At 39.3% G+C, this 26,732-nt stretch overlaps 1 protein-coding gene across 5 annotated transcripts in view; it reads right to left on the reverse strand.

Moving 5' to 3' along the window:
• The window catches only part of ANKS1B (ankyrin repeat and sterile alpha motif domain containing 1B), an 806,451-nt gene that overhangs the window by 498,835 nt on the left and 280,884 nt on the right, over positions 1-26,732 (reverse strand). For all 5 annotated transcript variants that reach the window (XM_037068001.1, XM_037068000.1, XM_037067999.1 and 2 more), the window contains exon 12: positions 12,035-12,215. In XM_037068001.1, the coding sequence (XP_036923896.1) occupies positions 12,035-12,215 (181 nt within the window). The remainder of the gene's footprint in view (positions 1-12,034; positions 12,216-26,732) is intronic.

Below are 26,732 nucleotides of genomic sequence, written 5' to 3' on the forward strand. Positions count from 1 at the left end.
GTGCTGATCAAGGAGGTTGCTTAGGCCAAAGCTGGTTAGAGAGAAAGTCTCCCTTCATGCCAAATCAGGTGAACATTAGACATTGTGTTCATTTTCTATCTCTGCGGGACAAATTACAATGAACTCGGTGGCTTTCAACAAAATCTTTTATTATCTCCCAGAGCTGGGAGTCTGGGCATGTCTCAACTGGTTCTTCCACGAGGGGTCATCTCATCTAGCTGCCATGCAGGTGTCGGGCAGGCTGGGAACCTCCTCCAGGAGCCTCAGGGTATGGGCACTGGTGGTGGCTCGGTGGTTGGATAACCATGGAGACAGAGTCTGCCGCTTCAGACTGCTAACTGCAAGACTCTTATTTAAAAGAATCACTTGTTTATTCCAAGCCGCAGAAGAAAACCTCTCTTTTGAGTAAAGTAATTAAAGACCTTGATTATACCTTCCGAATTCCTTTACCTTTGCCATAAAACGTATCACGACTATGCGAGCGATACCCTACCACCTTTGCCATTGGCTAGTAGTAAGTGACAGGTCTCGCGCACACTCAGAGGCGGCGGGAGGGGATTCACACAAAGGTATGGATCCATCTTAGGCTTCTACCTATCACAGATGCCAAGCAAGAGTCAAGTAGAAAAGTTGAAATCACTACAGCCCAGAGCCAGGCAGACAGAGGGCAATCGGGTTACCAGGTAGGGAGGAAGTTCACCAGGGGAACGTCTGGAACAAGTTCTGCCCTGGGCTGGCTCACTGTGGCATGACGCACGGAAGAGAAGGCTGCTCAGGCCCAGGTAGACACCACACAATGCGCCAGCCTGACACTGACAGATGTAATGGAAAGCAGGTCGGGGGGAGGCGGAATGGGGGAAGTGATCTCCCAAGAGAAGATTGTAGAGACAGAAGATGTAAACAGAGGAAAAGGCCTAGCAGTTTGGAAAGTGTTTTCAGCTGAGGGTATCACAGACCTGAGAATACCCGGCTTTTTCATATATGTGGTCAGCTTTTCTTTCACCATTTTACATTTAGCTCTAATGACCATTCATCTATCACACGGATATAAGTGATAACGGGGAGCTTTTTCAAGGGCTATAAGCAGTCTGACAGAGAAAATCAGGAGAGAAAAACTATCGAGCAAACCAAAGTAGACAAGATAATTAGAGAGAAGATATATGCGGCACTGAATTTGAATTGCAAAGAAAATTTCAGCTAACAAAGCAGTTATATTTTCACACAAATTAACGGGAGGTAAAAGCAAGAGAAAATTGAGTTAATAAAAGATTAAATTAGAAAAAAAAGACTTAGAACACAAAAGCTTCCAAGTGGTTCCTCTCCCGCTTCTGCTGTTCACTTTGGACAGGTCGGCATATGCAGAAGTCTGGCTCTCCCCCACGGGGACGCAACTTTCAGGTGTTGCCTCCCTCCCACCCCAGGACACAGAAAACTGGAGCACAGAACAAATGGACATCCCAGCTCTGCTCATCCACAGGTTGGCCTGCTTGTCCCCAGCAACTTTGTGGATTTGATTCTGGTTCCCTGGCTGGACCTCCAGCCCCTGGCTGCTCTGCGTTTCTTCTGAATTCTTGGGGTCTGGGCTCTGGGCTCTGCCCAGGAATAACAGCAATACCCATCATCCTAATGGCCACAGTTGCTAAGCATTTATGAAACTACATTGATTAAGCATGTGTTATGTTCATGCATGTTTTTATTACAGTGGTATTGGCACAGTGTCACAGGGGTATTATTTTTTCTAAAGATATTAATACATTTTCATTCTTAAGTTGAGTTCTGTTGGAAATCTATCTTCCCCTAGGTCTACACTGGAGACTTAATGCTCGGAATAGGCAGGAAACAAGATTCTGAAAAATGTTAATGGGAGGGAGAGGGAAATAGTTCTGCATGGGTGTCCTAAACTTTCCTTTCTGGGCTTTCACCTGGAGTGGTTATAGTGAAATAAATAGGTGAATAAATAAATAGACAGGAGAACAGAAGGAAAGAGGGACCCACGCTCCAAATCCCAGGGAGATTCTGGGCATGGCCACTTCTGAGTAAACTTGGTGGTGCCACATGGTATGGACTACCAAGGTCTTGAGTATCAATTTCTCTGAGCTTTGCTATTTCCCTTAATTATGAATGAAACCCAGAGATTCGTGTGGCCTCTAGAAGGGGTCCTCAGGCATTAGGGTGAGATGGCGCTGTGGCAGACTTAGAGAGCCCACCTTACCAATGGCACATAAGGTGAAGTGAACCTGCCAAAAAGGGCTGGCTCTGGCTGGACCTACCCACTACCGTCCCTTCTTCCGTGCTAACCTCAGGCCCCACCCACTAACCGTTTGCCAGGGGTTTAAACAAAAAGCTACTTCAAACTTTTTCCTTAATTGTCTCTCCTTAATTGTCTGATCTTTGCCCTCACTGGTCACTCTCCAAGGAAGATTTTGATTTTAGTTTGCAGAAAAAAATAGGAGAGATCAGACAGTAAAAGGAAAGCAGATGATTTCTCTCTGCTTACAAGCCTGCCAATGAATTCTTGTTGCTCTCAAGGCTTTATCTCAGGATACAGACCAAAACCCTGAACGCCCGTACAAGGCGTTGCACAACTGGACTTTCACTCCATCCATGGCCTCAGAATGGCCATATTTGGACAAATAAACTTGTTCCCCCTGTGCAAGCTTTGCAGACCCTCACGTGGGACCAGTCACACTCTTAGATACTCTCACAGCACCATGGACTTTCTCACAACGCCACACACTGAGTAAACATGCTGCTTGTATGCTGCCCAAATAAACCCACAGTCTTATTTCAACTAATTCCACTCAGAATAACAAGTTCCCACCAGATTGTATGTACTAACTGAACCATATTACTCCAACATCTAACTATGTAATATATTTGCATATTTTTAAGTACTGAAAAACAGTGCACATTTTCTTTTTTGTCAGGCATTTACTAATCTCTGTCTTGTCTTCTAGATGATGTAAAATGTGCACAGAGAGGCATTGAAGAAGAGTCCCATGACACCAGAGGGGACCAGGAAAAGGAACTATGGAAGAGGCATTTCATGATTTATCGAGAACTGATAAGAATATATTTCTACTATTATATATATACATATATATGATATCTGGTATAAAAATGCGTTGCTTTTGGCTATCTAAAACTTAGTCAATTTAAAGTATTGAATGTGACAATAAATAATTCAGATAACTTATTTATTGCACATAATTTTTTTTTAAAAAGCCTAAATCTTGAAGGTATAATTACACATTATTCTCACTAATCCTTAACTTCTCCATATCAGCTCACCCTGAATCTGAGCTTGGGGCTTAAAGATCATCTCAGCACCTGGCTTTGGCCGTCCTGCTGGCTAAAGGCCAAAGCCCCCACACAGCTGCCTGCACCCAGTGGCTGCTGGCACAACACTGTCCCGGCTTCAGGAGGTCTATCTCCCGTCCGCATGAACTACTTAAAAAGAAGGCCTTCATTGGCCTTTCTGGCAGGCCCTGAGCAGCGTGAAAGGTCCACACCACCTTCTCTGTTCGAATTTTAGTTCTTTTCTAATGTTTCTTCCTTTTCAGAAAAGCATCCTATGCTGCTAAGCCCTGAAAAGCTTTTGTTTTTGTTATTGCTCCTATTTAGAAAGAAGTACTTTTCCACTGCCCTTTTTAGATCTCCCCTCTCCCATCAGTTTTCTCCCGCAGGACGTGATGGTTTGAAACTACTAACGCGACTGGAGATAATTGTTTACCCAGAATAGTTAAATTCCTTAGCAGGTGGCCAAAGGTACTAGCCAACAAAATTCTTGATATCCATAGAGCTTTCTGGAAACAACTATCCATAAGCGGGAAGCATCTTTTACTGCTGGTGATCTTCGGCTTCTTCCCCTCGGTAATTCACAGCACACCTCTCTGGGACATTTTCACTGAGGAACTCAAAGCTTGTAAGTCAGTCATTGTTGGCTAAAGCACTGTTTCTCAGTCTTTTATTTTTATTTTTTAAAATATATTTTATCGATTATGCTATTACAGTCATCCCATTCCCCCCCCTCACTCCCCTCCACCCTGTACGCCCCTCCCACCCATATTCCCCGCTTCAGTTTATGTCCATGTGTCATACTTACAAGTTCTTTAGCTTCTACATTTCCCATTCTATTCTTGCCCTCCCCTTGTCTATTTTCTACCCACCGTCTATGCTACTTATTCTCTCTACCTTTTCCCCTCTCTCCGCCTCCTGCTCCTCTGTTGATAACCCTCCATGTGACCTCCATTTCTGTCGTTCTGTTCCTGTTCTAGTTGTTTGCTTAGTTTGTTTCTGTTTCTGTTTTAGGTGTGGCTGTTAATGATTGTGAGTTTGCTGTCGTTTACTGTACATATGTTTCTCAGTCTTTTAAAGCCGATACCCTTTACTTGGATAAATATAAAAGTATCACATAGCTTCCTCCCACCCTACTCTATCCCACTGAAAAAAAAAAAAAAGCATTGTCTTAACTATCTACTCGGCTTATCTACTTGGATATCCAAGAGTGTTTCAAATTAAAAAGTCCAAAGCTGAGCTTCCTCATCTCAACTAATATCAAGTCCATCCTTTCAAAGGCAGAATGGGCCAAAAATCTTGAGTCACATTTTTGGTGTCTTTCATTTTCTCATACCCTACAACTCAATCCATCCAAAAAAATGTTCCCTCCATCTTAAAAATAGATCCAGAATTCCATCACCTCTATTTTAAAAAACTGTTACTGGAGAGAAAAGAACGTATTGGCAACCATTAGGGTAAGCAATAGACGGAAATACCTTATCACATAGGCTCTCAGGTCACTCAGAGTTCACATGAGAAGGAGATGCATGGTGGTCAAGATCACCGAGGACCTATAAGGGATGACCCTGAATGGAACACCACTCTTAGGAGGCCCTTAGCATCTGGGGAACAACATGAGAGGTCTTGGAACTGTAATGGGATGGGCAGAACTCAGTGGAAAGCAAGGGACCCCAATTTGGGCAGGTGAGCCCCAAATCTAGCACAGAGACTGCTCCCCTTCTTGCTGGGAAAGGCAGGGGGTGGAAAGGATGCCAAGGTAGCACATTAAAGCAGTTTGCCTTATGAAGGGAGGAGCTGCCTGAAAAAGGGGAAGTACCCAAGGCAAGAGGCTTATAGTGTAAACACAATGCAGTTTACAGGAGGTGGGGCAGAGAGCTCCTCAAATTGAAACCAGAGACAGGGCTTAATAGCCCACACACAGCCTTGGGGCTACTAGCTTGTGACTCAGGCTACTCTGTGTTTGTGGGAGCTGTGGGGGCTGGATGGCCTGTCTGGGTAGCTGGAGGCTTCTGCCCAAGCCTGAAAAAGGGGGCAAAGACAAACATGGCTATTGGTTAAAAAGCTGAACACTCCCACTGGCTTCTGGAGTGCATGGGATTCCAGGAGAGAGGACGTTTTAAACAAGAGGTGGGGAGAAATCTGCTCTGGTTTTTGGCACTGGGTACAGGCTCTTGGCTCTCTCTTGGCTCTTGGGTCATGCAGTTTTGGCTTGAGACTTTTGGTCGCAGGTGTGCTTGGGTGCTCTGGTCTCTGGCCTGTGCTCCCCACACGGGCAGGAGCACTGGTGGGACCGGCAGATGCCAGATCCACCAGGGCCTTAGATCCCGCATGGATGGAAGCCCACTCCTGGAGGCAGCTCTCCCCGAGCTGCAGTCTCTGCGACACTATGACCCAGTGCAGCACGGCACATGTCTCCTGGTCTGCCACGTGGAGACTGAGAGCAGTGCACCCCGGATCCTGAAGGGAGAGCTGCTGCAAGAAGATGGTGACTCTGAAACCCAGGAGTGCACATTCCAGAGAGGATGGAGAACTGTTTGCATGACCAGCTTAAGGACAGATAAGGAAATGGGGAACTTCTGGGCATGGTTTTGGCTTATAGACTTTGGGGGAGCAAGAAAGGTTCCGGGTCTCATGGGGAACAGGGGCTCAGAGCAAAAGTGCTCTCAGCCTCCCCACCCCCCCCACCACCCCCCAGTTGGAACCCTGGTTAATAAAAACCCATTTCCTTCAACACAGATCTTTGGGGCATGTATCAAGGCGACAAGCAGCCAAACGCCACTTCAAGGAAGAGTGGAACGAAGTGCAAAGGAGGTTAAACTCAGGTAAAGTTCATCTGTTTCATAATTTGTTAAGTAAATGGAAAGATTAATTTAAATGTTTTCAATGGACATTGATGTAGAAATAAATATAGTTCTTTATATCAAATGATTCTTCTAAAAACTACTTATTTAACTACAGTAGTTAAGAGTAATTTGTGTGAAGAGATGCTCACTCAGCTGCTCACTCCCATGGTCTTAAGATCCTGTGATTACCGATAATTATAATCATTCCTGGATTCATGTGCATCCCCCTCTCTGAATCTGCCCCCTATCATTTCAGCCCACTTAGTTTTTTAATTTTTATTTTTTCAATTACAGTTGACATTCAATATTATTTTATATTAGTTTCAGGTATATAACATAGTGGTCAGACTTTATATAATTTATGAAGTGATCTCCCAACCCATGTGGGTTAATAATAACTTTATTAACCCATACGGTGCCATACATAGTTATTTCAGTATTATTGACTATATTCCCTATTAATCCCCATGGCTATTTTGTGACTGGAATTTGTACTTCTGATGCCCGTCATCTTTTCCACCCAGCCCAGGTCCTTAACACCTTGACTCCGGCAGTCCTGTGACCCACTGGAATCTCCAATCCAAGGATCCTCTCGATTTCCCGTCATCTTTTCCCTTCGTAGTCCTCCTTCACCTGCTTCTCTATCTCAACTTCTATGGTCCAACATTACTCTCATTCTTCTGCATTCTTCTGACAAAAGCACAACCTACGTGAAGTTCAACTCCCTGAATACTCTGCACCCATGCTCCCCGCTGTCTGAAGTGGGTTGCAGAAAAACACAGAACAGCACTGGCTAATCTAACTTTATTAACATAAACCTCACATGGGCCCTTAATTCTGCTAGGCAATCACACCATTCCCACCCCCCATTCATTGTCTCTATCCTAAACAACGCTTTCATTCCCACACTCTTTCATTCCCCACATCTCTCCCCTGAGCGCCACACCTCCTCCGCCATCTTTGTTCTCAACTGATGGAAACTATCAGAACAAGCAGATCTTCCACTGATTCTCACCACATGGGTCCCTTTCCAGCCTTTGTATGCAAGCCAGAAACATCTTGCCTGTTTCACATGCTCCAGTCTAAAGCCAATCTCTCCTCCTAGTTAATATAACTCATTCTTTCTCCTCTTTCATTGTAATTTTATAATTTTCCTTTTTTGGACATTTTCTGAAAAGACAGTTTATATTTGCTCTAAGTCCTCTTCTCTCTTAAACCCATTGTGTTGGGCTTTTGACCAATCAATTTCAACCAAATTTCTCTAGTCAAGGTCAGCAGTGACCTCCACATTGTTAAATCTGCTAGTCAGTTCTCACTTGGCCTACAACCTACTCCACTTACTAGCTGCACCCGATACAGTTGAGCACTCCCTCCTTCTCAATGGCTTTTTTCATCTGAACTTAGGACGTGACCTTCACCAGATTTCCTCCTACCTCACAGGTTGTTCCTTCTCAGTCTCTTCTGCCAGTGTTTCCTTTTATACTCCCTCCCTGAAGCTCAGGTTCTGCTTCTGTACCCATACTCATTCCAGATCATCTCTATAGTGATGATATTCACACTTACCTCTTCCAGCTGCACCTTGAGTTGCCTCAATGACACATCTATTCAGACACCTACTGGGCATCTCAAACAAAATGAACTCCCAGCATTTCTCCCTGTTCACCAAATGTGCTCTTCTGACAATCTCTCACATGTTGGATGATAGCAAAGCCATTCTCATAGCTGTTTAGGACAAAAATATGGCAGCTTCCCTTAATTCTTTTTTTCCTCACACACTATAACCACTTCACCATAAAACTGTATTGGATCTACCTTAAAAATATGTCTGAAGTCCATCCGTTTCTCTGTGCCTCCACTGCTGTTCACCGGTGACCTGCGCCCCCTGCACCTGCCGTCTTGCTGCAGTGGAGTGGTTACTTACTTCCACAGTGTCGTATCTCCACAGCCTCCTAAGGGGCCCTCCTGCTCCCACTCTTTCTCCCCTTTCAGAGTCCATTCTCCACACAGCAGAGCAGGTCTCTTAAGGAGAATTTGGATCCTGTCACTTTTCTGAAAGACCTTTATAATTAGCTCTTTCTTTCACTTGAGTGAAAGCCAAAGTCCTTATAACAGCCTGTGAGGTCCTATATGATCTAGCTCCCTCCTTACTTAACAAACATTCCATTTCAGGGAATGGCTGTCCAATTGGACTCCTCTGGTTAAAGCAGAAACTTTGGATCCTTCCTTGAACTTTTCACTGTCACCGTCATACATCCATCCAATCAGCTGCTGTAACCTGTTGATCATTCTTCCCTTGTATCTCTCAAATCCGTTTACATGTTTTCCTTGGTGATGACACTGTTTCTCCACACCCCAGTTTTGCCTTATCTTGAGTCTATCTACTACATGTTAATAGTAAAGTGATCTTTTTAGTTAAATGCAAACCCCTTCATCTCATTCCCAAGTCTGTGTGACCCCAAAGGTCTTCCCTTTTAACCATCATTTTTGGATAACTCATAAATTGATACTTGAATTACACAACATAGTGCCTTACAAGTGGGAAGTTTACCGTTCAAACTACTTTTGAAATTACCCTCTGTTACGTAAATTCACTGGGTCACTTATTTAAACTGTTTTGCAGCATACAATCCACATTTGAGTGAGTATTAGTCTTCATTCTATTAAACAATATTTTGTCAGAATTAATTATTTTGGGTATGCCATCACTTATAAAATGTAGATTTATCTGTTAACTAAGATTATACTTTTAACCAAAGAAAAGTTCAGCTACCTTGTTATAAGTACAGACCTATAGTAGGTTTTTTTCTATCTTAAAACTACTATAGATTTCAAATAATAATATTACAGAAAAGTAATATTAAACAATAATGCCAGTAATAAAGAAGAATATTAGTTTTCATAGTTTACAAACCCATTCAGATAAATAAGGTCATTTTTACTCCAACTACCCAAAGGGTAGATATTATTTTCCTTTTCGGAGGAGCAACTTAAATATCAGAAAATCAAGTGATTTGGTGGAAAACACCTAGGAAGTCAGTGACAGGACTGACGCTGGAGCTCAGCTTCTCTCAGTGTACCCCTGTGGCAGCGCCGGCCCAGGCGGGCCCCCAAATGCAAAGTGTGATAAAACGCCTGTGTGCAGGATGATAAAATGCTACTTTTTCAAGTAGGTAAATACCTACCTGAAAAGTCTCACTTTCTGGTGTGAAACAGATCAGCCTGGTCTTCCCACATTAATAATAAATATCGGCTCCCTGTAAAATTTTTGATGCACCATGCAGGTGACATATTATATCAGGAAATCAAAGTAACATGCGATTTGAAACTGTTTCATCCATTAAAGGTTGGATTTGGGTTCTGTCCAAAGGTCAGACCTGAAAATACCAATTTTGAAATGTGTGGAAAATGACAGTTTCTCCACGCATTTTGGGTGGTGCCACTGAAGCCCTGACAGCGGTCAAGTGTGTGTCCTTGTCCCGTGTCTCCGGGGGTCAGGGTAGAAAGAAGGCACTAGACCTTTACATTTCTCTACTCTTAATTTACAAATAAATATTATCTACCTCAACAGATTGTTGAAATTTTTCAAATAAATTATCCAAACCGCCCCCAAAACAATTAGTACACTAACTAAAGCTGAGAAAGAAAGCTGAGAAAGGTTTTCCTAAATGCAAGTACCAGAGGTATTTCTTCCATTTTAAGATTTTCATCTGGAATGAGACACTCAAATAAGTATTGATTAAGAGTTGCATGCCTACATCCCCTCCTGGGGTTCACATACCACTTTTATTTACTAATCATGTCCCATATTTCCTATAAAACTGTATCTGCCGCATGGCAGATATGCGTTAGACACACGTGCTAGGCTCCATTAATATCACAATGCATACTACTAATAGTTACCCACATTTATTTCACACTATGTAGCAGACATAGTACTACTCACTTTACATGCATTACTGCGTGTCGGGGTAAGGTAATCTAACTAATTGTTAACTCATTTCTATAGATAACAAACTATAGCACAAAGAGATGAAGGTTCATAGCTAGGTAAGAAGTTCAATCTCATAGTTAGTAAGCAAACTTAGCCTACACTGTGTCAGGGATCCATCCATTCTAGCTAACAATTCTAGAAAGAAGAGAGAAGACAATAAATAAGTAAACAAGTGAACAATATAATTTTACTTAGTAAACAGACTCAGGAAAAAAGAAAACAGGATGATTTGACCAAAGGAGCTAGAGCAGTGTTGAAAATGGTTAAGAACATGGGGTCTACCATGAAGTCTGAATCCCACCTCTTTTATTATGAGCTGTTACTTAGTTATTTATCCTCTTTCTGTGTTTCCTTGTCTACAAATACCAGTACCTAATTCATGTAACAGTTATGAGGTTTAAATGAGTTAATATATATATACAAAGTGCCTAAAACATAAGTATAGTGTCAAGTAGTTACATAAATACTTATTGCTTAATAATATTGAATACATTACACTCAATATATTAAATATTTAAAATTTATAAATTAAATTTAATATTAAAACAGAAAAACTATTTAAGCACTTGCTTAAATAGTCATTGTTTATTAATATTATTATTGTTCTTTTCACATCTTTGTTACTATAATTATCATCACATTGAATGTTCTCCTTAAGATGTGGTGACCTGGGAAAGCAACTATGAGGAAGTGCTTATGAGCTAAAACCCAAATAACACTCAGTTATATGAAAGTCTGAAGACAGAGACCAAAGTACAAAAGCCACAGGGCCAGCAGGCCTAGCAAAGAAGGCCAGGGTGAGCCAGGATGAGTTTGCTAAAGGTTAGGTTAAAGAGCTAGTCAGCAGCCAGGTTATACTGAACTTCACTGCTGTAGTAAGGGGCTGGATTTTACTCCAAGTTCCATGAGAAGCCATTCAGTGTTTTAGGCATGACAATGACATACTTTGAGTTACATTTTATGGATATCCCTCTGGTTGCCATAGAAAGACTGGATTATAGCTTCCACTGAATCGCAGTCTCGCCACTTCCATTCATCATTATTTTTAAAAAATCTTAGTGCTGTTCCTAGGGAAAAATAATTCTCTGGCTATATTTTTGGAATGCTTTTATCAGTGTCCTTAAAAGTAGAGTCAGAGTAGAGGACTAAAATAAGCACATGTGTATACTTTCACATGGTCATACACACACGCATTCTGAATAATAATTACATGGAATACACACAATGATTTTTTATTCTAAAATTCATATTCATCATTTTTACAGGATTTTAAAATCATATCTCTTTGAAGCCATGTAGTTGGATAGTTAATTCACTTAAAATTAGCTATAAAGAGAAAATATTCTTTAGGCCATATTCTCATATTTCTGGTCACCAGTTATTAACTCCTGGCCCCCAAGGAAGGGAAGCGTTGCAAATCCGACACTAGATGGAACCAGGCATGTTTTACTAGCGGGTATGGCTACTCTTCCAATCTCCCCCTCACCCCCAGCCTTAGTGCTCTTCACCCCTCTTCTCCAAGGTCACTTTGGTTTGAGTAGATTGGTAGCCCACTTAGGCCACACGGTCCAACTCCATCTTACCAGATAACCTGGAACAGGCTCTCCAGCCTCAGAGCTAGATGTCATATACTGACGAGTCGATACCACGCTGCAAGAGAGGTAGGCAGCAGCAGCAGAACATCTCTAGGTCATGCTCATCTTTAATGTCTAATACCTAAAAGGCCACTCATGTATTGAAGAAGAATATTATATCAAAACTGACAAAAATCATAAAGCACGACATTGCCACACGTGTAGGTGAATGAAGAACCCGACGCGGTTTGTACGAAAGAGTCCTCTTAACTAACACATAACCTTAAAAATTCAAAAATATAGCTGCATAAAGTGAACTGCTTTACCTGCATGGCCAGTTCCTTCGTTCTTGACCTCCGTGGTTCCCACAGACGAGGTGGGTGGACTGACGGGAGAGCTGGAAGGAAAGCTTGTACACCCTGTAGATGTGTTGATTTCGAAATATTCTTGGTTGTGATTCGTTCGATGAAAGTCCAGAGAAGACACAATAGAGGTTCGTTGTTTAGGCTAAAATAAATGAGCATGACGACAGTATTAATACGATCCTGTTCATCTCAGCCCAATCTCCCCATCAGTGTAATCTCAGGGATGACTTTCTCAGTTAAACTATCTGGTTTTCATATTTAAAATATAACTGTGCTTTACAGAGAAATGCTAACTAATCCCTTAATAGATTAAATAATAAAGAATATTTGATCAAAAATATTATGGCATAGTTGATAAAATAATTTAGACGTTTTGTTAGATTTCCCCAGAAGAATGTAAAACTATAGTGCACAGATTTTCTCTTAGTGACCAATTTGGAAAGTTACTATTATAAGTTACCTTTCAATCAACTAACATTTATTAAACATAAACCTGCCCTGATCTGTGTGGCTCAGTTGCCTGGGCATCATCCCACAAAGGAAAAAGGCCGCCCACTCTGTTCCCAGTCAGGGCACATGCCTGGGTTGTGGGTTTAGTCCCCAGTTGGGGTGCAACCGAGAGGCAACAGATCAATGTTTCTCATATTGACGTTTTTCTCTCCCTCTCTCCCTCCCTTCCCCTCTCTCTAAAAATAAATAATAAATTTTTTAAAAAACCCCGAAGATATAAAATCTAACAATAAAAGGGCCCTCACACCCCTGAAGCATTGGTAGAGCAGTTCCATTTTTTTGATTCATTGTATAGCCCCAGGAATTGGTGGCATTTGATATTGTCCCCAGCACCAGATGGTGAAATTTTATCACCAGAATTAAGTAAAGTTATATAGAACATTTCCCAAGATCTAACAATCTACTTGGTATTTGTAGTAAACCTTAATTTTCTTTTTTAAGGATTTTAATTAATCCCCAAATAGCAAGTAGAGTTAGAATCATGTAGTGATGTCAGATGAAATCTATACCCTTTGTCAGTAATGGATTGTTTCCTACAGCAGTTTTCTACTTTTTCCCACAGTTCTAATTATGTTCAATCTTTCTGCTGCCTAGCAGAGCTTCTAACCTAGTCCTTCAAAAAAAAAATGGCAGTCTTTTTGGTTCTCAGAATTGTGTACACTTCCCAAGAATCAATCCAAGTATTTTTACTTTTTATTCTTCTCATTCATATTATTGAAATATTAACAATCTCACAATAATTAAGATAGGTGAGCTGTAATTTCTTTACAATGTTTATTTCCCCAAAGTATAATTAACTTTCGGTTTACTAACATTTCCACTGCCCTCAAATACTTGTTAATTTAACCACTGTATTTCACAGATTATTTCCCTGCATAATATTCAAGTTACCTGGTTTCTTCTAGGTCATGTTTTTTTTAAGCAGAAATCATCTAGCCTATAATCTAAAATGGACAATGATGTTGAAAATATGTGTATTTTACAGTTATTTTTTACATAAAGGGTACAAACGATCGCAATATGCTTTGTTCTGTCACCAATGCAATATTTTTAATGAAAGAGGTTGCGAGGCATAAATATTGTTACACGAGAAAATGCAAGTCATTTATTATTGTGACACATCAACTAAGTAATAGAATTCAAATCAGTACCCACAGGACTCACGTGCTTTTCAAGTACGAAATAACAGGGTTCGATGTCAGTCCTGATTTCTCATGAAATGTCTGTCCTTGAGGCTACTGAATCTCAGTTTTACATTCAGTGTTCTTTCCACTAGACTAACAGCCGTCAAAGTCATGAACTATGACACTGGCTGCAATGAAAACACAGGTATGTGTATCACCCTGGTTTTGTTTTATTGTGTTGTGTATTTGTTTCATTTGGTATATAGGCAAAAACCAAATTTATATAATTTTCCTTCCCATAAATTTTATAAAGTTCACACTCACTGATGTATATGACTTCTTTGCTTTTAAGTATTTCCTAAATACATGTTTCTGAACCCTGGCCACCCAAAGTTCTATTTACATTAAAAACACAATTTGTTATGCAAGCACTAAAGCAAATAGGTTAATTTTTTTTTGGCTACATTAATTCATTCTGCAAATACTTGCTTTAGTGACCAATCTGCAAATATCATGGTAAGCCCTGTGAAAAGAACAGATAAATAAGACATTGTTTCTGTTGTCCAGGTGAAAACAGAGTGTCATTGGAGGAGGAATGGGGCATGAGGGGAGGGACAAGCCATCCAAGAATTATGTTTCAGCACAGCACAGTACAGTGCAGTGAAAAGAGCTGTGATATGTGGAGGCACAGAATACAGAAGGAGCCCGAAGGTGGGTCTCTAGTTTAGGGAGGGGATCAAGAAAGGCCTCCGTGAGGAGGTGCCTGATGGCTGAGTGGAACCCTGATGGAGCAGAGGTGGTAGGTGTGTAGTAGGCAGATGAAAGAGGATGCGGAGAAGGAAAGCACAAACTGGAAACAGTGCAAGACAGCGAAGTGCAGAGTGTGTGACGGCAGTGCTGGGCTCAAGACGTGAGATACGGTAAGTTGCAAGGGCCAAATCACAAAGGCCTCTGAGTGCCATGTTAATAAGTTTGATCTTTAACTTGAACAATTTACTAAACCACTGAATAAAAAAACAAAAAAATTCTCATAGACACAGACAACAGTATGGTGCTTACCAGAGGGAAAGTGGTTTGGGGGGAGGTAGAAGAGAGTAAAGGCAGGATAAATGGTGCTGGGGAAAGACTGGACTTGGGGCGATGAACACACAATACAATGTACAGTTAATGTATTATAAAATTGTACACCCAAAACTTGTATTATTTTACTAACCAATGTCACCTCAGTAAATTTAATTAAAATAATAATAATAATAATATAAAAAACACTGAATGATTACCAAGCAAGGGTTTCATAGTTGAGTTTGCATTTTAATAACCCTACCAGCAATTTAGAGAACAGAGTGGCCAGGCCTGCACTTGAGGAAGAAACACTAATTAGGAGGATGTCACAGAATTCCAGCCATGACATGGTGAGGTCCTGAAGTAAAACAATGGCAATAGGGTAGAAATAGCAGATGTTTTTAGGACATGCAAATGAGGTTAGCTCTGGCATCTCATTGGATGGGAAGGTTGATTTTTAAGGAAGGAGTCTAGGGTGACTCACAAATTTCTGACTTGGGTAAATGCAAGAGGGAAAGTTTTTTTAATAGGAAACACAAATGTACAAACTCCTATTCAGAAGCCTGAAAAATATATGCTTGCATGCTCTTGGAACTCAGTATAGACCATCTAGTGCATGGTTATGCAAATCTAAATTACATTTCTCTTTCTTTGCGCAGAGTGCTATGACCTCACTTATAGCTTCAAACAAAATATCTGGAGGAAGGCTAATAGACATTGGAAGGGAAGAAACCATTGACCAATGATCATCTGACTTCACTCTTTTCTTATTTGCTTCTTCAGAACTGTCTGTCAGTTACTAGCCAGTTTAAGGAGCACAGAGGAGAGAGTCATTGTCCAAAGCTCTCTAAGTATCTGAGGTGATAAAAAATGAGAATCATTATATGTTAATTACGCTCTTAAAAAGAATCAGCAGACTATAGCCTGTGGCCTGCCTCTTGCTTCTGAAAATAAAGTTTTATTGGAATACATCTATGCCCATTCATTTACTTTTTTTTTTCTCACATTATACTGGCAGAGTAGAGAAGTAGTGATGGAGGCCATATTATCCAGAACTTAAAATATCTACTCGCTGGTCCTTTAGAAAAAAACACTGGTCAACCCCTGTTCTAAGAGATCACTTTACACATCATTTTAGTGCTCAACAAAACCATAAGCATAGGTTCCCTTTTATTTCCCACCTTATGTGCATGTGGGTTGCAGACACGTTACTAATTCTGACCAGCTGACCGGCAGCAGAAGTGGGCCTTCTCCATGCCTCTCTCACTCTTCAGGCAATGTAGTTCCAAAATGGACAAGGTCATGCAACCCACACTGGACCTTATAGAGGCTGAAGTAAAACCTCCTCTATGTACAACCACTGAGGTTCTGGGTTCGTCTGCTGTGTCAGCTAACACTACGGAGCCCCACTAGCACAGAAAGCTGTGGCTCAGAGTGGTTACGTGATTTACTCGGGACTACATTAAGTAGCAAGCAGAAGGTCCTCAAACAGAAGGAAGGGTCTTGTGTTCCCATCCGGATACAAGTGAATGGTGCCTCAGAACACGAAGCACCAAGGCCAAACTGAAGAGATGTCTATGTAGAGAAATGAAATAACAGCAGAAGGAGAAAAGAACAAAGAGGTAGTAGCATTATTAAAAATGGAGATGGGCCTGGAATATTTGCTTTTGATTTTAATACATTCTTTTTCTAAAACTATCCTGATGGCATCCTGCCACGTCATTCAGTATAAGAATGAAGAAGTGTTTCCACAAAAACGATGAACTTACAAGTGGAATTTTCCAAGTTTCGATGTGTAAACAGGCTGCACCTGTGTTCACTGTGAGTCCCCCTGTAAATGATCCCCCTTGCCTGGGGTCCAGCACTCCTGTCTCCCTCCTTTCCCAAGAACTTGCTCCCACTCATTTGCATAACCAGAGTTAGCAAACTGCAGATCAGGGGCCAAATCCAGGTTTCTGACTATTTTTGTAAAACCTATGAGCTAAAAATAGTTTTTATATTTTGTAATGATTGGAGAAAAAAGAAAAGGGAAGATAATATTAATGACAGGTAAATACATGAAACTCAAATTTCAGTATCCATAGGTAAAGTTTTATGGGACTATACAGTCACCCATTCGTTCATATGTGGTCTGTGGCTGCTTTCATGCTCTCGCAGCAGAGTTGACTAGTTGCAGCACAGACGGTATAACCACAAAGTCTGAACTATTTTATTCTCTGGTCCTTTACAGGAAAAACAGGGACAGTCACAGGACGAGCAGACTCCCACAGGCACCCAAGGGCGCCACCCTGCAACAACGTTGCATGTACACCTGACCTCCAGCCTCCTCATGCTCAGGGTCTCGCTGCCATGGCAGCAGTTGCTGGACTGGCTGGGAGCCCAGGTGACTGAGAAACCCACTCAGTAAGGTGGGTAGAAGGTGGCAGGTGAACCACGGATGATCCAGGGCTCCAAGCCCCAGCACATGCTTCATTCTCCCAGACTTCCCTTAGAAAACAAATTCAGTAAACGTTCAGATAGGTGACCAGAAGCATTAACCCTGGGAATGAGGCCCTTCCGAGGGTGGTGCCCAGCGACACTGCACTGGTCCCATCTCCATAAAGCCAGTGCTTTAGGTTAGTGCCTGAAAGGGGCTGATGTGTGCATTTACTGGAGTCACACACAGGATGGCATGCATATCCTACCCTTACCTTAGATTCTCTTCATTAGAAACTATTACAAGGACATCCTTACGTTCTGTAAAGATATATTTGAAATACTATATTCTGATACAGCATTAAGAATTTCATGGCATTTTTGCAACCCAGGTAAATGTGATTCATTTATGAGTGAAATGAGAACCCGAAGCTCCTGACTGAGATGACATCTAGGTAATGTGTTTATTCACTTCCAAGTTTTTTCTGGATTGGAATGTAAGTTTCAAATGTCCACTTTCATGTTTCCTCCTGTGTTATTTTCAAATTATGTAAACGAATGGATATTTAAAAACCCTCTTACTTGGATTTCAAATCATTTGAATTCACTTAATTTGATTATGAAGGGACCTCATCAATCTCCTAATAAAATGTCAAGTAGGACTAGAGAAATATTCTGTTGTCAGTACAAAGGAAAAGTGGTGCTGGCAAAAGTCAATGGCGGAATTAAATTATTCAAGCAAAACCGAAGTTCAGAATGAGTTCCAAGGGAAGCTGGCTGGATGTTGGAAAATTAGCAAGTGACATCAACAAAAATATCTGGAAATGATACACTTCCCAGACACTGGCCCATCGATAAATTATATCAGTATTAAGTCAATATCCTTCCCAGTCAATGGTAATAAATTGGATGCTTTCTTAAATACTTTAGAAACTGAGTGGTAAAAATTGCAAGCTAGACCAGTACTATTTTCTTTTAGAATGTCAATCCACCTAGAATATTTTGTGTATCTGGTATATGATGAAAAAAATAATTTGAAGTATTTTTCCTCAAAATAATAGCACATTGTCCCAATACCATCACTCCTTCACTGATCTGAAAGGCTGCCTTTATTATACTAAATTTCTAAAGACAGGCTGGCTTTCCATGTTTGGACTCTGCTATACCGTACTCTCTCAGTTACTGCTGTGGCTTCACCTACATCTACAGCTTCTGGTAAATGGATACGGGATTTCTCTGGTCCTTCTTATTTTACATTTTGGGGGTATTCTACATTTGATATTCTAAAGTACTTTTGTTCATTTATTTTTACAAATAATATCGACTGTCAACCATGTTTCAGCCACTATCCTAGGCTCTGGGGACACATCAGTAAACAAATAAGAGAGGGCATGAAACTTCTAAGCATTTTATTGTGGCTTTGGGTGTAATGATCCTATTTTTATTTTTTGGAAAGGAATTCCACTTAAAAAATAGCCTCTACTTAATTTCATGAATTCAATAACTTCTCACATCATTCTGAGGATACTGATTACAATCTTTTTCTTGTATTAACTGTTTTCCTAGAGGTCATTTACTTGTCCATTGAGTTTGGTTCCTCTCTTTTTTTTTGTTGAAGTTTCAGGAATTCCTGAGTGCCTCTAATACTACCATTCTCTGCTTTTCATCACTGCTATGAATTATCCTTATTTCTATATTTATTTTACCATTTTAGTTGGGTGTCAGGAAGGAGGAGATGTAAACAGTTGGGATCAGTTCACCAACTTGAGTTACAATTTCTCTTATTTTTCTGTCTTAATCAATTTTTAAAAAGTATAGAGAAGGGATTTGAAGGTATCTAGACAAAAACTCGGTAGGAATCAATGTTATTAAACTTTTATTATAAATGTTATACAAATAGAAAATGATTTATATATTTTTTTCCTTTTCGGTAAAAGGAAAAATACCTTTCATGTGGCATGTGGTTATTTATTTATTTGCTCACTTATCTGGGGTTACCAATATAATAGTTGATACGATTAAGACTTGTTCTGAAGATTGAGAAATTTTTATCTTCAGGTAGGCAAAATACCATTCTTCCACAGTACAGATTCTAGACAAACACAGACAGGAAGAAAAACGCATGACCACCTGAGAAAATTAATGTGGGTATGAGTAAGTATCAAGTATTTAGGGGGGGTGACATACTTACAGGAACCCCAAGATTTGTTACCTCATTTAAGCCTATAACATTGGTATTAAAAGTAGCTATTACTCTTTCCACTCTGTGGTGGACTTGAGATTTAGAGATAGTGTCAGTTAACAGGAGAGCTGAAATTAAAAGTGGTAAAGAATTTTAAATTTCATTTTCCCCCTAGGACACCACACTATGGATAAGGCAAGAAGAAGTAACAAAATACAGGTAGGGCTGGAGCTTAATAGCTCCTGAGTTTCTCACATTTTTATCAGTGAGCAATTTTCCTACTCTTCAGTCTATTGACAGCATTTAAAAAAAAATCATTGTTTTAAAGGCTGTTGAAGAAAATACGAGTGGGTGGAAAACAGGAACAAATGGAATCTAATTCTACTTAGTATCAATATCAAACCCTGCAATCACTCAATGTTGAAAGGCAGACATTTTTTATACCTTTATATTTTATGCTTTTATCTCAATTCATTTCATTTTTACATAAAGATATTTGGCTGTGGATTAACATGTAAACTCATCTTCTATCAAAAGAGATAAATTATAAAACAGTAATATCCCTAGTATTTAAAATATATAAGCATAAGTGTTAAGATTTTAAAGTGGAAAATATGTAACATATGCTTCTCCATGTCATTTCTGCATACACATTATTCAAATCTGAATTGGAAAGACTACATACAGACATGAGAGGGTAATAAAAGTTTTGGTTCTTATTCTAGTTTTATTCAATAAAAGTGTTAAGTTGCTCTGGACTGACGTAAATATTAAACACATAGAGAGCATTTTTACCTCCAAGTCATGAAGTTTATTCTCACAGAAGCTTCTCTCAGCTTTAAATTGTCATGACTTTCTTGCAAAAAATAGTTTTTGAATTAGGCATTTCAAATATTTATGCATTGTTATATCAAAGATGCTCATGTAAAATTCAAATGTGTCCAATATTAAAAGGAAGACCAGTTTTATATCCCAATTTCTTTTTAAAATTTTTTAAAATGTTTTAAAGTACATTAAAATATTTTAAATGTTTTTTCCAGTTTAAGAACAGCAGGAAGTAATTATGCAAAGGATTATAGAAGAAATGTTCTAAGTAACCAAAATAGGAAGCTCCTATCACTGTGTGGGTGAAAGAAAGACATTTTTACAAATAAAGATGCATGTTGCTTTTTTTTTTCAACTTAATTTTTAAATTATTTTTTCTGAATTTTTGAGAAAATTATAGATTCACATGCAGTTGTAAAAAATAATAGAGAAATCTCATGTGTCTTTTTCCAAGTTTTCCCAACGGTAAATATTGTAAAATGATAGTACAATATCACAGCCCAGATACGGACACCGATACAGCCAAGAAACAGAACAACTTCCTCTGGCAAGGATCCCTCTTGTGGCCTGTTCACAGCCACACCTACTTCTCTACTGCCCCTCCTCTTCCTGGCAGCCACCAATCTAGTCTCTAGTCTCTAGTTCTAAAATTCTGTCATATCAAGAGTAATATATAAATAGAATAATACAGCATGTTACCTTTTGAGATTCGCTTTTGTTGACATAATTGTGTGCAAATTCATCCAAGCAGTTGTGTGTATCGATAGCTTGTTCCTGTTCATGCTGGGTAGCATTCAATGGTATGGATGGACTGCGGTTTGTTTAATCATTCACCCACTGGAGGGCATTTGGGTTGTTCCAATGTTCAGCTTTTATGAATAATGCTGGCATATTCGTGTAGAAGCTTTTTGGGTAAACTAAAGTTTCCTCTTAGCTGGGATAAATTTCCAGTAGCGTGAGTATTGGGTGCTTTGGTTGTAAAGGGCTTAATGTTTTAAGAAGCTGCCCAACTGTTTTTCCAGAGTCGCTGTACTATTTTACTTTCCACCAGCAATGTATGTGTTTCTCCATATACTTGCCAGCATTTGGTGTTGTCACTACTTTTTTTTTTAGTCATTTTGATAGGTGTGTGGTGACAGCCCACTGTGGTTTTCATTTGCATTTCTCCAGTAGTAATGCTGAACAACTTTTCATGTGGTTATTTGTCATTTGTACATCCATCCTCTGCAGAGAAATGTCTCTTCATGCTTTTTTCTCATTTTCTAAGTGGGTTGTTTGTTTTTATACTGTTTACTTTTGAGTGTTCTTTATATATTCTATATATAAAGTAATATGAGTATAACATCATATGAGTACTGTTAGTATAAACCAAACCTTGAGATTGGGTAGACTAATTCCTTGCAGTTTATTCTTGTTTCCAAAATTGTTCTACTCTAGTTCCTTTACATTTCCATGTGAATTCTAGAATGATCTTGTACATATCTTCAAATAATCTTGCTGGGATTTTGACAAAAATGACATTAAACTTGTATATCAGTTGGGGGAAATTTCACATCTTTATTATACTCAGTTTTCTAATCCATAAATACTTTCTTTACACTTATTAAAGTTTTTTATTTCTTTCACATGTCATGATAATGATATTATATTTTAAATGCCAGTGTCCACGTGATTATTGCTAGATCATAGAAACAGAACTGATTTATTTTATTTTTTAAAAAATTATTTTATTGTTGTTCACCTAAAGTTGTCTCCCTTTACCCCTAACACTCCCCCCATCATCCCAGCATCCCCACCTCCTCCCCCTGCTTCCACCCCACAACTGATTTTTTANGCTTAATGTTTTAAGAGGCTGCCCAACTGTTTTTCCAGAGTTGCTGTACTATTTTACTTTCCACCAGCAATGTATGTGTTTCTCCATATACTTGCCAGCATTTGGTGTTGTCACTACTTTTTTTTTAGTCATTTTGATAGGTGTGTGGTGACAGCCCACTGTGGTTTTCATTTGCATTTCTCCAGTAGTAATGCTGAACTTTTCATGTGGTTATTTGTCATTTGTACATCCATCCTCTTCAGAGAAATGTCTCTTCATGCTTTTTTCTCATTTTCTAAGTGGGTTGTTTGTTTTTATACTGTTTACTTTTGAGTGTTCTTTATATATTCTACATATAAAGTAATATGAGTATAACATCATATGAGTACTGTTAGTATAAACCAAACCTTGAGATTGGGTAGACTAATTCCTTGCAGTTTATTCTTGTTTCCAAAATTGTTCTACTCTAGTTCCTTTACATTTCTATGTGAATTCTAGAATGATCTTGTACATATCTTCAAATAATCTTGCTGGGATCTTAACAAAAATGACATTAAACTTGTATATCAGTTGGGGGAAATTTCACATCTTTATTATACTCAGTTTTCTAATCCATAAACATTTTCTTTACACTTATTAAAGTTTTTTATTTCTTTCACATGTCATGATAATGGTATTATATTTTAAATGCCAGTGTCCACGTGATTATTGCTAGATCATAGAAACAGAACTGATTTATTTTATTTTTAAATTATTTTATTGTTGTTCACCTAAAGTTGTCTCCCTTAACCCCTAACACTCCCCTCATCATCCCAGCATCCCCACCTCCTCCCCCTGCTTCCACCCCATAACTAATTTTTTAAGTTTATTTTTTTTATCCTGTGATCTTACTTAATTCACTTATTAGTTATAGGAGGGTTTATGTCGATTTTGGGTGATTTCCTACCTAGACAATGATGTCATCTGCAAGTGAAACAGTTTTATTCATTCCTTCCCAATCTGTATGCTTTATGCCTCATTTTTTTTTTTTTAAGAAAAGAATTGCACAGCTAGGACTTCCAGCACTATGTTGAATAACAACGGTGGTGAGGAGAGCGGACACCTTCCCTTTGTTCTAGGCTTCAGAGAAAAGCATACAAATTTTCACCATTAAATATCAGCTGTAGATTTTTTTTTTAAATAAATGGCTTTGACCAAGTTGAGGAAGTTCTCCTCTACGTCTATTTTTCTGAGAGGTTCTTTAAGAAAATCATAAATGGATGTTGCATTTTATCAATTGCTTTCTTTCACTTCAATCACTCTGCTTCTATGGTCATGTGGTTTTCCTTCTTACTTTTCAAACACTGAGCCAGTCTTGTATCGCTGGAATAGGCTGCACTTGGTCATGGTGCATAATGCTTTCCATATCTTGCTGAATTCTACTTACCAATATATTGTTAAGAATTTCTGTGTCCATATTCATGATGGGTATTGCTCTGTTGTTGGTTTTTATGTGTTTGTTTGGTTTTGGTTTTGGTTTTCTGTACTGTCTGGTTTTGGCATTTGGGAAATACTAGTTTCATAAAATGAAATGCAAAATTCCTCTCTTGTTTCAGGAAAAGATTGTTTAGAATTGGACTTAAATCTTCCTTAAGTATTTGTTATAATTCTCCAGCAAAATCATTGCTTTTCTCAAAGATTTATAAATTATGAATTCAATTTCCTTAATAGCTATAGGACTTTTTCTTATTGGGTGAATTGTGCTAGTTTGTGATTCATATAAGCTAAATTGTCAGATTTATGTGGGTAGAGTAGTTTGCACTATCCCTTTATTAATCTTTGATGTCTATAGTGATATTCCATGTTTCACTCCTGATACAGGCAATTTGTGTCTTTGTCTCTTGTTTCAATTTCTGTTTAAGAACAGCAGGAGGTAATTATATAATGATTTATGGAAGATATGTTTTGAGTAGCCAAATAGGAAGCATATGTCAATGTGTGCATGAGAGCAAATTTTTTTTACAAATAAATGTGCAGTATGTATCGCTTTTTAACCTACCAAAAGTCATTCTGCTTTCCAATTCTTACTTCACATCATTACTTTACTAATAATACCTTTCATTAAACACATGCTGTGTCAGGAATTCTACAATATGCTTTTCATGCAAACACGACAACTGCAAAAGTGAATATTATTTACCACATTTTTACAGATTGGGAAATTGAGACTTTTCAAAGGATACTCAATAACCTTCACAGACACTTTCACAACCTAGCTCTCTCAACACTTGAGAGCAATGTACACCCTTTCCAAGGCACCATGCTGTATTTCTTTTTCTATAATTACCAAAAATGTCTTTCTATAAAGCAAAAATAATGGTGCCTCTTTCTGGCTTGTTAAGTAAGCAGATTACAGTTTAAAACATTTTAGCCTAAGTGTGTGTAAGTAAATGCAATTGTGATGGGGGTCTTCACCACGAAGAAAGTAAAGAGTGGATCGAATAAAGAAGTTAAAGGCAAAGGCAGACAGGTGCGACACTGCAAATACTTCCTGGGGTAAATTTAAGGTGATAGGAAGTTTTAAGGATAACATAGAACTTCCCTTGGAATAAAACAGTATCAGTGTCATAGAAATTTATGCCATATAATGATAGAGACTTTTTTAACAAGATAACATATCTGAATCAATTCTAGCTAATAATGTCAACTCTTTCAGATGTTAAGTATTTTTCTAACACTCTTATCAAAATGCACATTAATAAAAGTTTTTCTTTTCTCTCTGTCCCATCTCTGGCAAACCCCTTCCTAGAACAGTCTTCTTGGGCTTTTACCCTACCATGCTCAATGAATTAATACCAAGAATCCTTACTGAGCACCAGTTAGGTCCTAAGTGCTGTTTTACATACAATAATCGTTGTAATACGACATTGTTCTTATTCTTATGGAACATCAGTGCGAAATAAAGACACTGAACAAATCCACACACAAATGCTAATTCAGGTTTAAAATATGCTGCAAAGGAAAACTAGCAAAACGGAGATGGGAAGTGAGGTGGTGGCTACTTTATATTCAGTGGTCAGAGAAGGCCTCGCTCACAAGGTGGCATCCGAATAATGACCTGAAGGAAGGCAGATAATGAGCCGTGTAAGTGTCTAGGAGAAGGGCATTCCAGGCAATTCAAGGAGCATACAAAAAAGAAAACCGAAGGCAGGAACCGTTTGGTTTAGTTGAGGTGATGTGGAAAAGATGGCGTGGCCGGAGTAAAATGAGCTCGGTAGAGAATGTCAGCGGGTCGACTCTGAGGACGGAGAGGCAGGTTACAAAAGGAGATGAAAGGTTTTAGCCTGAGTCAGGTGGGAAGACCCTGGACGTTTGAGCGGAAGAATAACACGATCTGATTTACACGCATGTAGGTCCATCTGCCAATTTGTGAAAGGATAATAAGGGCACAGCAGTCATGGCCTGGAAACCGGGGAAGAGGCTCTTTCAAAAGTCAAGGCAGGGGAAATTAATGGTTTATACGGGAGTGACAGTAAAGAGATGGTAAGAAGGTCCTGATTCAAGACATACTTTTTTAAAAAGTCCAGAGGGGCAATTTTTAAACTGTCTGAACTTGGGGCTATGTCATACCCTGAAGAATTATTGAGAACACCCTTTGGTGTCTTTGTACATGAGGCTTATACCTGTACATATTTAGTATGTTAAAATTAAAAGTGAGATACTTTCAAAACATAAGAATACAAGTGCACATTTCATTAGCCATCAAAGCTATGATGTCACTGCACCACCCCTCCCCTGCCCCTGCCCGTGCAATGACAGAGAACTCCATCCAGCACACATGCACAAGCAAAAGTGGAAAAGACAACGTGTTTGTATTATTATAAAAACAGTTCTGACCTCACAGATTTTATGAAAGGCTCTTTGAGACTGGCAAGGGGGTCTGGAACCATAATTGAGAATTGCTGGCCTAGAAGGTTTTCTGATTGGATGGGAGCGTGTGAGAAAAAGAAGAGTCAAGGACAGGGTCATGTCTGCCAGCCTGAGCTGCCACTAACTGGAATACAGAGCTCAGTGCTACACATGTTTAGTTTAAGATGATTTTGAGACATCGGCCTGAGATCTAGAGTCGCTGTGAGCCTAGAGTTCAGGGAAGCAGTCAGGGCTGGAAATACAAATTAGGAGTCCTCCGCATTTAAAAGCATTTAAAGCTCTGGAACTGGATGTGAGCACCTGGGGAGTGAGAGTAGATTTCGAGGAGAGGTCCGAGGATAATCCCTGAGATTAATCATTCAGTCATTGAATTTCACCAGTGAAATTCCAAACGTCATCTGTTTAGAGCAGTCTCCTCAGCTGACTAAAGGTGGTTTTAGGTCATTTTTACCTGCGAATACCCTCTTATGATGCCCCGCATACAGCAGACACCCAACTCTGTTAACTGAATGAATAAACAAAGTAACAATGTGCTCTGTGGTACGTTCACAGCTAACTTCCATAGTTTAGATCAGGCAAGAGTAGGAAGTTGAAGTGATCAGCTTCAGACCCACACACCAGGCATAATACTCATCGTGTGGCCAAACAGCTTTCCATAAATTTAGAGGCAGAGGCAGTTGTGGGCTTTAACCTTTACCCCTTGCAAGGCAATAACAGCTAACCACCAGGAGAGGTGATGTCAGATCTCAAATGCTAGTTCCCACTGAGACGTTTAAAACAGTAACACCAACTCTACTTTCTACTTGGACATTTTATTTT

The sequence above is a fragment of the Sturnira hondurensis genome, unplaced genomic scaffold (assembly GCF_014824575.4).
Source record: "Sturnira hondurensis isolate 20B ecotype Veracruz unplaced genomic scaffold, ASM1482457v3 Scaffold0017436, whole genome shotgun sequence".
Classification (NCBI taxonomy): domain Eukaryota; kingdom Metazoa; phylum Chordata; class Mammalia; order Chiroptera; family Phyllostomidae; genus Sturnira; species Sturnira hondurensis.